General features: G+C 42.0%; 2 protein-coding genes across 6 annotated transcripts in view; both read right to left on the reverse strand.

The window, feature by feature from the left end:
• Positions 1–606: 606 nt before the first annotated feature.
• Positions 607–9,600, reverse strand: LOC104578201 (uncharacterized). Its single transcript, XM_088525696.1, has 10 exons — positions 9,556–9,600; positions 8,242–8,365; positions 7,670–7,801; positions 7,462–7,573; positions 6,801–6,874; positions 6,097–6,192; positions 5,533–5,567; positions 2,567–2,884; positions 1,881–1,929; positions 607–1,056 (listed from the first exon to the last, which is right to left on the reverse strand). Exons 1-10 carry the CDS (start codon positions 9,598–9,600, stop codon positions 761–763), a joined length of 1,281 nt encoding a protein of 426 aa, XP_088381822.1. The 3' UTR covers positions 607–760.
• A 1,658-nt stretch (positions 9,601–11,258) lies between these two features.
• Positions 11,259–12,593, reverse strand: part of OSBPL5 (oxysterol binding protein like 5) — a 104,722-nt gene continuing 103,387 nt past the window's right edge. For all 5 annotated transcript variants that reach the window (XM_088525859.1, XM_088525860.1, XM_088525862.1 and 2 more), the window contains exon 22: positions 11,259–12,593. In XM_088525859.1, the coding sequence (XP_088381985.1) occupies positions 12,458–12,593 (136 nt within the window). In that variant the 3' untranslated portion in view covers positions 11,259–12,457.

Here is a 12,593-nt window from a genome sequence, read left to right on the forward strand (position 1 = left end):
TCCCGCCCCGGGGCTGGGCGGCCGTTGGAGGCGACCGTTGGGCGGCGACAGTTGAGGGGCCGCGCGCGAGGTCGCCTCAGGCCGGCGCTCCCGGCGGCGGCCGTTGCGCCCTCTGCGGTCGCCCCATCCCGTCGGAAGGGTGTCCCGGAAGGGCGCCGGGCGGGCAGCCGCACTCCGATAACCTGCAGGAGCAGGCGGCGACCTCTCCCGCGCCGAAGCGCACCCCCTGCCCGGGCGTTACCGACCCTGCGTCGCACCCCAGCAATCGCACAAGACAGGTGTAGTGTCTGGATGATTTTATTGGTGTACTTTAACAGTTCTCACGATACTGCAAGCTTTGTCTTTCAAGAAACAAAAGGTGTTAAAAAAAAAAAACACAATTCATCCTCTCATAACAAATAACAGCTTTTTTGCATTAAAAAAAAAGTGGTTGGTTTACTTCAAAACTGCCCATAGGGCCATCCATGTTCCCCTGTGTGTGAAGGAAAAGACAGGTGAAGTGCTACACACATTGCCATCTCGTACCCGAGTTTAATACAGAACAACTCGGAAGACCTTAGCGAACAACACAACCACAGTCTTTGTCACAGCCAACTGCTGACCCTGTCAAAGCACTTTTGGCTCCCTGAGTCACTGAGAGGTAAGAGGATACCCTGAAGTTAACACTATTAGTTTCACTAGCAGTCTGATGACATCCTCATATATAGAAAGTTTACAGATACATATGTACAGGAACATTTATAAACTCGATTTTAAAATGTTACTCTGTGACCTGTAACTTAGTTATAATATTATTACTTTTTAAAGTGTTCAATACATTATCATAAGCCTTGGTATCTATATGCCTTAACTCATCCAGTAACTTAATAATAGATTGCTTATCTCCCAGTGTGTTTTTCCAGATGAGAAGCATCTGATATTTTTGCTCATATATATTAGAAGGGTTCTCATAAATGATTTCATTAATAGAATTCTCTTTCAGATGAGTTCTCATAAGAAACTTCCATTTTTCCGGTGGTACATTATTTATAAAAGCCCTAAAGCTTGCGCTCAGATCTGGGGAGAGGGAAAAAAAAAAAAAAAAAAAAAAAAAGTTAGATGCTAAAAATACAGATTTAGACAGCTGAAATAGATGTCTTTCTACTAGTTTTTCTGTTAGTTTTTAGCAAATGCATGCTCAAACCAAATGACAATAATTAAGTTAGCAGCTAAAACAAATAGACACAAATATAGAACAATGAGATTTCCTACTCAAAGCCTTCTTACAAAGAAGCTAGAGGGACCAGTCTATATATCTTGAAGTCTCTTAAGATGAAGCGATGTTTGTAAAGGTGTTTTTGGTGGACATTTCTCTAACCTTCATGTCTGTGTTTACTCTTAGTAGGGCTCTTCAATGGCAGGGTTGTTACCCTTTCACCGAAGTATTGATCTAAGTTTGCCATGCCAAGAGTATCACGAGCAGAGTCTTACACCTGGACATCCAGGCACACCATAATGCTGGCTACAGGCAGATGTGCAGGGATTTGATGCTGTCTGGCATTTGACAGAAAGACCTGCAACTGTGACCTACATCACAGTCATTAAGGTAAATGCCATTGCAGTAATAAAGATTTGTTCAAAAGCAAATAAATTCAGAAGTGTACTTAATCTTAAAAGCATGGCTACATTATAGCCCAGTGCAGAAAAGTCTTTTTTTAAGGAATAAAAACCCACCTAGTGATTGCAACTTTATAAAATCCTGTTTCAGTATATTTTAGAATAAATTGAAAGCCTTGTAGAGTTAAACAATACTCATTAACTTTTCTAAACTATTCCTTGAGTAAAGTCAACAGGAGAAAGCAAATTACATTTTAAGCATTGTCCGTTTCTGTAATACTTACCCTTTTGAGAGAGATCTTTAACTATTATTTCATACTTCGATTCTTTTACCTGTAATATGAAGTTGGGCCATTATTCCAGAGCCTCAGAATTCGTAATTTACTTACAGCAATTATTCCTGAGCCACTTTCACAACACGTAGAAAGGAAAATAACTTTCAGGTGATAACAAAAAGAGACAGTCTTGAAGTCTAAAGGTCCTGACTTGGCATAACAGAAAGTTTCAACCCCTCACATACCATACTGGTATGTCACATTCATGTGACTGGTATTCCAGGTTTCCATTTGTTGCAATACTGTAAAAAATTACAGGACTATCCTAGTTCTCCTTCTATATGGGAGCGCATCTTGTAACCCATTGCTTTCAACAATACATAACCCAGTACAGCAAGGGAAAAATGGGACAGTTTTCACAGCACTACTATAAAAATTACGTATTTGAATAAAGATAACCACATGCTGAGAACAGCTGTGCTATTAGTTGACAAGTGAAGCAAAGTAACAAATTCACTGATACTACCAAAAAAAAAAAAAAAAAGCCTTCTGTGTAAACACTGAAAGAAGAGATTGAGAGATGAGCAGCAAATAAAAAATTTAGTAGAAAAGTCTAGAACATATCTATAAGGTAAACATTGCCTGAGTTAACTGAGATTTACCAGGCAACACTTGCCAAGAACGTTTCCACTTACCACATGATTTGCTGGCTTAAAGCAGGCATTCAGACGAAGAGTAGGATTCTGCCTTGGTTTTGCTGACAGCGAAGACTTTCTGAGCCTCTTCCAAACCCTTTCTATTTGGTACCTCAAGCGCCTGGGCAGAATGGTGCTTTTCTCAGAAGTCTCAGCGCTATCATCCTCTGGTGATTTGTTTCCCACTTCCAAGGTAACACTGGTAGGTGCTTGACCTTCCAGGCTCTCCCCAGACTTCTCGTTTTCTGTGCTGGCTGTATTATTTGGAGCTGTCTCCACTTCTGACAAAATGAGACTTTTAGTAGCACCCTGAGATACCTGTAAAGAATAAGAACATATTCTATTTTTAGATGATGTTTCGTAAGTAGGCTTTAAAGAATGGCCTAGAAGGAAAAGGAACAGTTTAAGTCATTGGACATAAGAGATATTATAGCAGATGCGCTAACCTGGCAGAGTTACAAGTGCGCAAGAGTTAGTCTTTGGATTTCAAATTGCTTTAGTCTCAACACTCCATTTTTGCTGGCTGCTCTGCACAGGCTACAGAGTGAGGCTTACAGGGGTAAGGCTCACAAGCTATTTCCATAAAAAGAATGAAGAAAACCATTAGCAATATTTTCCGTGGTGGCAATTAGTGCTTGTTTCTCTCAAATATAGAGGAGAGGGACCTCTTTGAAGGCAAAAGAGATTATACCACATGTTACACCTGACCTGTCCTCACTGGTTGCTAATGGTGACAGGGGCTTCTGAAAACTTTTTATAAGCTCACCTAGCACATCAGCTTCATATAAATGTATTAAGTTTTCTTCCCATCTCTGCAGACCATAGTTTTCCATCACAATCACAAAAGAAATCAGTCCAAAAAAAAACTAGTGAACACCTATGCCTATCAGGGAACATCAGTTGGGGGAGGAAAAAAAAAAAGGAGGCAAAATAACTTTATAATTTTTGGCATTGTCTGTGCATCAAACAGGCTTAGGCCACAGCAGCTGCCTGAGGCAAACAGATGGTGACCCCTCAAAAACAGCATCAGTACACATGGCCACCCTCGATACTTATGTAGAACTACTTAAATCACAACCTTTTAAACTTTTTTTGAAGGTGGAAAGTGAAAGCCAATATTGATTTTCTTTCTTCGAGACTTGTATTTGTTAAGGTGCAATCCCCTCATCAGTGTAAGCCAGTGTGATTTCTTTCTGTTTGTTCAGGGCCAGTGACCTGCGTGTGACAACTATGTGACTGACAGCACACATACGCAGGTCTCACAGAAGCCTGCAAGGACCCCACTCATCACCCATGTAGCTGTACAGCTTTTTAATTGAATCCCCTTTCCCTTTAAGGGTGGAAGCAGGTTAGTCACATTGCTCTTACTTATATAGCATAGTTTGGAAATAGGTAACCTAGTTACTAAATATTTATTACATGGCTATGCTCTAATTCTGCCCCATTTTGGAAGGAAATAAAGTCGCTCTCTGTTTTCTACAGCAGTGGAAGTTCACAGGTAGTTCACAGGTACAAGGACAATGCACTGGTACCCAAAGGCTGGTCTCAGGCCTGAATCAGTGTCTTAGCAAACACTTCTGTTGAAATAGCATAACATGAATACTTCCATGTGTAGATATTGCGACAGTTATTTCAGAGCTGTCTCCATAGGCTGATTTGTGACCACATTCATCTACTGAAGTTTTATTCAAACTTAAGAGATGTTATATTTGCCTATTCCTATGCTACACTGTTTTGATCATGTTTTCTGTCACATTCTTTCATCAACTTCTACGAATATACGAAGCGCTGCAAATCTGGCCAGAACGTAGGGGAAGGCGCAACCCAACAAAACCCAATGGGTGATTCAGGTATCTGAGCCACTTATAGACCTTAAAAAAAGAGAAGAGTTTAAGGTGATGTTTTTAAACAGAAAAGAAGTTTTCTTTCACTTTTCAAGTATTCTTGAAATAACCAAAATACATTTTAGTTATTTAAAATGTCCAGCTAGTAGTTTAGACTACAGTTCTGCATAGGGCGAGCAGGACTCATGTCGGATGTGGGACAAGGCAGGGAAAACATACTGTGTGCCTAGAGGAACCTAGGTGCTTTTTTAGAGTCTTATTAAACCCTTAAAACAAAGAAAAGACTAACAATAAGAAAAAAAAAATACATAACACCGGGATGTTTGTCTTATAGTCAGTAAGAGAAAGCATTTCTACCTCATTGTACTAACTTCTAAAGAGCGAAGCTTAAAAAAAAAAAAAAAAAAAAAAAAAAAAAAAAAAAAAAGGCGGTAAGTCACTGATGAGCAAAGTTTTGTTTTTTTATGCTGCAGGGCAGATTTTAGAATTAAAATTAGTTCTAGAACTGTCTTCTATTACAGAAGGCAAGTGATGCATTAGCTTTAAAAGGAGAACATGTGCCAGCAACCAAGCTTGCCTTAGTAAACCTTTTCCAGGGACATACGCCTGAACTGGCATATGCTGAGCCCAGAACCTCAGCCTGCTGTGGAAACTACTGATCATCTTATGGGACAGCCTGAGTAGAAAGACGACGAGGTCCTGGTCAGTCGCTTGCAACAACAACAAAAATAAAATAAAAACTATCGGGTTAGATCCGGGCACTTTTGTTGTATCATGAGAAATAATCTTATAAACAAGTTATTTTGCATTCAGAGTGGGGAAAAAAAAAGCTACAATGTGTGGGAAGTTGGTAGCTGACATTCACTAGGGAAAACAGGCATGAAATAGCTAAGAGGACCACTTGGATCAAGATATCATTTGGAGATGGTTTGAAGTAAAAGCTAGCACCTATGCTAATTTTTAACCACATTCAAAATATTCTGGCCATAGGCACTGGAAGGTTGATGAGGAAATGCTGGGAAGGTCAGCTGCAGTGGATACATGCAACCAATTAATACATTAGGCCCTTGTTAACACCTAGCCTTGTGTGAATCATAGCCTCTTGTATCATCATATACTTACCAGATCTTTCTCTGCATCTTTACTTATTGAAGTGGCTGGAAAATAAGGTAAGTGTATCAGTAACTTACTGAAATTGCAGCAGATTACATATAACCGAACTTGTATGAATTTTACTATATGAATCAAAGTTTTAATACAAGCAGTGTAGTTTCCTTAAACTGTATTACAACTGTACCATCGTCAGCTTCCACCAATGGCACACAAACACTGTTCCTTCATACAGGGGAAAATAAATGGTTCCACTTAATAAAACATAAACCTCAAGAGGCTGTTCAGCTTTTTACACCTCCCCATGCCCCACGAAGAAAGAAACCTTGATTCCGAGTGCATTCATAGGGTACTGCCATTTGCGCCTACTTTTGCATTGCTTTTAATGTAGCATAGTCAATAAGCCAAGTTTTGAACAGAATTTATTGTCCAAGACTTAGAACTATTTTCAATACTCTTGTCTAACAAAATTAATTGCAAAGTAATTTATAGTAATCGAAAGAAAATGTTCTTCCCCTTAGTCTCAGGGCACATCTTGTCTAGTTTGGAAAGTTTATGGATACTAAAGACAATTACCTTGATCACTCTTCAGCTTTCTAAATACAAAAAAGACCAGCACCAAAATGAAACAGACAGAACCAACTATAATAGCCCAAAGAGAAAATGCATTTCCTGCAAGAGAAAGAAGAATAAATTAATGCTTGAAGCACAGAAGCAGTCCATAAGTATTCTGAAGTGCAAGAATGATAGATTGCTCTCTAGGATGAGAGTTATGACTATGTTCAGCACTAGTGTAACAACCTAGCTAGCTTCTGTCCCAGGAAAGTCCTTATGGCTGTTAGCACACTGCTGTCCTAGCAGGAGTTAGGCTTCCATGTAGCACTGCAGTACAACTACTACAAGGTTTTCAGAAGTGGTAAACAAAAACGAAAAGAGTATGCAAAAAGATGGCAAAAGTCTTAATGTGCCAAGATATCAGTAATGCAACTTTCTTCTCCTCTAGTCTGAGGGAGGCTTCCCACCAGAGTTGATACCTCTTTGTGGGATACTTCTCAGACTAACACGTCACATAGGAGAATCCATTTTACTATCTGCAACTTTAAATAGTATCACTCAATACAGTTTTGATATCTGACAACACATTTTGCACCAAGACAAAATCTTGCTTGCAACAAGCTCTTTAAATACGTCACAACATCTCAAGCCTCTGTTTTACAGGCTGCCGCTTCGTCTTTCAGTGGAAGTAACAGATCAAGTAGACCAAGCTGAGTAGGGGTTACCTTGATCAGGTAAGCTACATTCCAGGTCCATCGTAGCATTGCAATTCTGAACAATTTCTTTTCCTTCTGGGCACCTGAAGCAGATAAGACAGTTTATTACATTTCCAAAATAGCCACGCAATTCTGCTCAGGCCTGTTTTCAGGTTGAGCAGAATGGACACAAAACATGCATAAAAATATTTTGTTAGAAAAAGCACCTTTAAACAACTTAAAATACTACAAGATTAAGCAGCAAAGCAAGTTAAAAATCTTAGTCTCTGCTTAGAGGGGGCAGGAAGAAGAAAAATGGGTAGTTGCATTATTCAAGCATTATTCCTTTAATGGGTGTTTCTACCTGAAAATTTTGGGTTGGCTGCTACTGCAAGCTACTGTAAAGCTCCTTTATGTGTATATGTAAAAAAAAAAAATACAAATCTAAAGATATGTCAAATGTGTAAGCATACAGCAATAAGCAACAAATATAATGGTACCAAAATCCATACCTTTCTAGGCTTCAAACTTGTATACTCTAAAACACAAAACTTAATGCATGAATAATGCATTTAAGCCATTGGCTTTAAGAGAATTATTCACATGTAAACAACATGTTAGATATTGACATGGATGGGTCCTAGCTTTCATGTCTATTAAGGTACTTGTTTACATTCACCATTTCACTTACTTTGTACTGCATTTCTGACATATTTCACAGCCCCCAATAGGGCAGAAGTACCCTTCTTTGCACTGACATTCAGTATCATGTGTCAGAGTGCAGGTCCTCAAAGTTATCTGATCTACAAAGAAGACATAAGTTTAAAAAAAAATTAGACATAAGGCTTTCCAAATTAAGCAAGGTGTACAGGTATTAATGTCAAGGTTTTGTTCAGTACCATCTTTGCACTGCTTGCATGGCAGGCATCTCTCCAAGCCATTTGGATGAGCAGTATAGTCTTCCCCTTCGATGCAAGGGGCACAAATTGCTCTCAAGTGTGAAGCACTGCAGTGCTGAGCAACAAAGTAACCTGTGGGAGAGGAGAACCAGCAGCAGCATCAAGTTATCATTTAGCACATGAAGAAGCATAACAGATTGTTAAAGTAATTGTGATCAAAGTTCACGCAACTTCGCTTTCAGTTTTATATGCTCATGCAGAAATATCAGGACTCCCCAGGGCCTCTTCTCAATGCTCACTGCTTTTACAAATCACCTCTAAACCCTTCATCCTTGGCAGTAGGCAGGCCAAGGCCTCTTCCTGTCATCTCCCTACTGCATCACTTCAAAAGCAGCATTAGAAAGCCAGTACTGCCTTGGGAAAAGTTAAACTTTCACCACATACAGTGTATAACAACACCACCACAAAACTAGAACACACACACAATCTCAAAAACAAACAAACAAACACACTAAAAACTAAAACAAGCAAACAAAAATCCCTTATCAGCACATAACCGCCGGAAGTCCTACCTGCCGGACAAGACTTGCAGCAGTAACCTTCATGGGAGTATTCCCCTTCATCACACTCATCCGCTCCTCTTCCAGGGATGGTCAACAGTGTAACCTGCACAGAGACAGGAAAGCGCTTTCCAATGAATCATCTTCCCCCAACGTGATACCATCTCAGGGAGATGTTCCTGCAAAGACTTGGCATTCACATGCGCATGGGAAGCCACAAAGGAAACCTAAACTAATTTCTGCTAAGTACTCAACACAGAAGCAATTACCATCAAAGGACAGGTTAGATCAGTGAGATGCAGTTTAGGAGGAGCAGCAAAATAATTTTAGGAAGCCACTGACTCCCACTTCTATTTGTTTTAACGTCAATCTCTTCCCCCTCCCCGCTCCCCCCGCCTCCCCCAATAACGGATTACAAGCAAATGTCAGGGGCACTGCTACTGCTAGGAAGAAAAGTTTCTGCCACAAATAAGCAGGGCAGTCTCGCTCTCCTTCCTCCCTCCCAGTCTTTTTAATACGGAAGGGTCAGCGTTTGTCTTCCTTCAGCAAGATAAACAGTCAAGAACCCGCAGGGAACGTTAATTGCTGGCTTTAAACAGGAAAAAAAAAAAAAAAAAAAAGTTACCCCAGCCATAGCAGCATTAAGTTAGAGAAACTGAATAGAACCAAACGAACTAGAAGCAGCTAAACAAAACCAGGCAGGAAGCGGCCCCGTAGGATCGGCCTGTCCCCGTTCCCGGGACGGCCAGGAAGCGGCTGCAGCGCCCCGAGGAGCGCGGCGGTGCCGGCTCCTCGCAGCCGCCGGGCCGGTTATGTCGGACAGACCCGCGCAGCCAAGCGACGGGGAAAACGGAAGGAGGGGAGAGAGCAGCGTCCAGGCGCTCTCGGCAGGGAAGGCCGGGGAAAGATCCACGTGGGTGCTCGCCGCCCTTCTGCCGCCTGGGAGCCTTTCCCTGGAACTGCGTAGCTCCCTAAGTCCCAACTCCGACGGTCGGATAGTTGGAATGCCATTGAAAAATTAGTTCCCCGACTTTTAATATTCACGAGGAGCAAGAAAAATAAATAAGAACACCACGGCGGTAAGGGTTGCCGCTACGCGAGCCCCGAGGGAGCTGTCCCACTGCGGGACATGGGGCCGCCCCGTCGGGCTCCCGCCTCACCTGGACTTTCCCCCCCGCCTTTCAAAGGCCGGCCCAGGAGAGCTCTTAATTCGCTCCGGGGCCGCACAGGGAACGGGAGTTAGGAAGCGCAGGAAGAGAGGGGCCGCCGCCCGAGAGGGACCCGCCGCCGCCCCGCTCCCGGTGCCGTCCCCGGTGCCGCACTCACCGCGGCGAGGAGCGGCAGGACCGCCACGCGCGCGCCCATGGCCATGACCCGGCCCGCTCGGCCCCACGCCGCTGCACCCGCCGCTGGAGCTGGCGCTTCCCGGGCGGCGCCGCCGCCGCTTTATCGGCCCCACCTGCTCCGTGACTCGCGGCCCGCGCGAGGGGCGGGGAATCTCCCCGAAGGCTGCCCGGCACAGCCGGGGATTTCTGTCTCTTTCCCCCCCCGCCCCCATTCCCTAAAAGAGTTCCCAACTTTTTTTTTGTTTGTTTTCCACACGAGCTTTTGTTGCTAAAAAAGTAACTGTGCTGCTGATGGTGCTTCAAAAACCGCCTGCATGCGATCTTGTGCAATGTGCTATACCTGACCTTACTTGTTCAAGTGGGTTTGCGCTAGATGATCTCCACAGGTCCCTTCCAACCTCAACCATTCTGTGGTTCTGCGAAATGCTTTCTCCCTCCCCACACCATACACATAGGAACAGCCACATCCGGATGTTGAATTTGCCTTAAAAATTCAGGCACAAGGATGAATGGCTTTTTCTGGTTTGTTTCCTGCCTGGCTTATTTTTAAATCGCCTGTAGATGTTGGAAACTCCTCTGCTGCTGATGTGTAATTAGTTTATGTAGGTTAATAGTTTCATTTATCCAGCCACACCTCTAGTGGCAAGAACACTTGTTATACTTGACTGCAGGAACAACTTGCAGTGAAACCCCTGTGGGTGCATATTGTTTGGTAAAATGGAAGCAATACAAGGTATTTCAAACACTCCTTTAAATAGTGTCTGCCTGTTCAACACTGTTCCCCTTTGGCTATTTTTTTTTCTTTTAGTAATTATCTTCTAAAACCTGAAATGTATTTGTGCCAGGAAATATAAAATACCCCTATAGAGAAGGGAAGGGACCTATCACTTGCTCTAACAGAGCATCCCACAAGGAAACCTGCGTGAAAAGGCAGGCTCTGCTCACAGAGGCCAGAGACGTGCTGACTTGCTAAACATTTAAAGCAAAAGGACTTAGACAGGAAATTAGCACACATGTTGCACATCAGGAGCAAACACTTTCAAGATTCTAAGTGCCTTTCCATAGCCAGGCAGATACTTTAAATGGTTCTTTTGTAGCCAAAGGTCAGAGCGACCTGTTGTCACCCAGTTTTACATGGCATACAGCACAGATTAGACCTTCCCAAAAATGAGCGAGTAAGATGACATCCTCCCAAAAGGATCCCATCTCAACTGAATATGTCACAGATGCTGAATCTTCTGTTTTCCTGGAACTTTTTTTTTTTTTTTTTTTTTTTAATGGTAAGGAAATCAGTCTCTTTTTTTAGTATTTGTGTTTTATTTCTTACTCAAACCTCCTGGTTCTTACCCTATCTCATCATGTCAGAGTTGTACTTTTCTCTCCACGTGATTGCCTATTCACTATAATCAAGTTATCTCCTTAAATATTAGGTCTTTCTAAAGACAAGTTTGTAAAATTTATGTACAAGACAGTTCTCAAAATCAAGGCAAGCATTTTTCTATTTTGCTGAAGTCACTACACTTCAAAGACATAATACTAGTGTGTTCTAAATCACTGTCTCTCTCTGAAACTTTCATGCCTATTCCTATTGTTCTCCTTAGGCATGGCCTAAGAGTTGACAATTGTAAAATGCTCTAAAATACAAATCTAAGTTCCAACACACAAATAATGTTTCAGATAAACTGTCAGTGAAAGTTGTGTGTAGTTTTATTTCAACATATCAAGCACAAACAAGTTTCCCCTAATTGGGGAATATGACAAGGAATGTAATTAAAAATTTGGAAACATTTACATTGAAAGATAGCCCGGACTGGCACCACCACTAAGTATTTTAAGGCTGTATATATAGCAGTACTTACCACTTGGAACTACTTCAGGCCAGAAAAGAAAGGCTTATTATTGTCTGCTGTCTACATAAAATATTGCAGATCTTTAAAAAAAGTTGTAAAATAGGAAGACTATTAACAGAGTTGAACAATGCAGTGGCAAAACCCTTCTTCCTTCCTGACCTCTGACAATAACTGTGCCTATGATCGAACACACATACACCCACACTTGCTCCCACTCTTGTCACCTATTTTGGGGCAGTGATTCCTCTCTCCAGTGCTACTGTGTGATATTACAAACAGCCATATAGCAAATAATAACAATAAGGAACCAGGTTTTACTAACAGGCATGTCCGACATTTCACTCCATCGGCCTAGTCCAGGACATGAATTAGCTCTGTAAAAGAACAAGTATTTTACCGAATACTTCCCATTTCCTAAAGAGGAACAGCTCTAGGAAATCGTGCATATTTACAGTTCTTGTGGAATGGAAAACAAAACACATTTGGAGGTCCCGTTCTGTGTGTGCTGACAAAACAAATCGTGGCCTAATATTCAGGGGGTGAATTTTTTGGACCAAGTGTTGCTCCCTCCCATAATTAAATGCAGCTGGACAGGCACCATGAATGTTGGTTTTTTTACAGCTCCCCAGCTGCACTCCGTAAGTCATATAAAACAGACCTGTGTGACTCTTCCAAAATGCTGGGGTGTTTACTATTTTGGGGGTATCAATACTGGTGGGCAATTATTAATTGCATCAGTAAATGACAAGACATAGAAAACAAATTGCACAATTAAAGCTACATTTGGCTTCAGCATTAAGGCCCATACAGGTTAAGAGGTCCTTGAAGATGTACATGTAAAAGGCAAAAATGACAAAATCCAGAGGAACAAAGTGTTGCAGGTTCCTAGGTCCCTTTTCACCTTGTTTTACAACTTGCTTCCACCTCTGCCGCGTTGGTTCTAAAGTGCTTTGGTGCCTCGCCGGGCTCCTTGCGCGAGTGGCCCCCCCCTCCTGCAGCCAGGAATTGTTATTGCTGCCAAACGTAGTGCTTTTATTTGAGGACATAATTAATGAATAGTTGGCATGTGAGAAAGATGCACAGGAGAAACCAGCAGCGAGAGTCCAGGAGGAAGCTTCCAGAAGAGCCCTTCCTGTGGAAGGATTTTTTGTTCAGGGAACTGAGGTTT

This window comes from Tinamus guttatus, unplaced genomic scaffold, assembly GCF_059628265.1.
Source record: "Tinamus guttatus ecotype Peru unplaced genomic scaffold, ASM5962826v1 Tinamus_guttatus_pri_ptg000240l, whole genome shotgun sequence".
In the NCBI taxonomy this organism is placed as follows: Eukaryota; Metazoa; Chordata; class Aves; order Tinamiformes; family Tinamidae; genus Tinamus; species Tinamus guttatus.

Excerpts from the sequence above, each read along its gene's own strand:
- LOC104578201 (XM_088525696.1), bottom strand. The coding sequence starts at position 9,600 with ATGGCCATGGGCGCGCGCGTGGCGGTCCTGCCGCTCCTCGCCGCG. Across the intron at positions 7,574-7,669 it reads ATGCAAGCAGTGCAAAGATG|ATCAGATAACTTTGAGGACC; the intron begins GTACTGAACAAA and ends TCTTCTTTGTAG. Across the intron at positions 5,568-6,096 it reads AAAGCTGAAGAGTGATCAAG|CCACTTCAATAAGTAAAGAT; the intron begins GTAATTGTCTTT and ends CTTATTTTCCAG.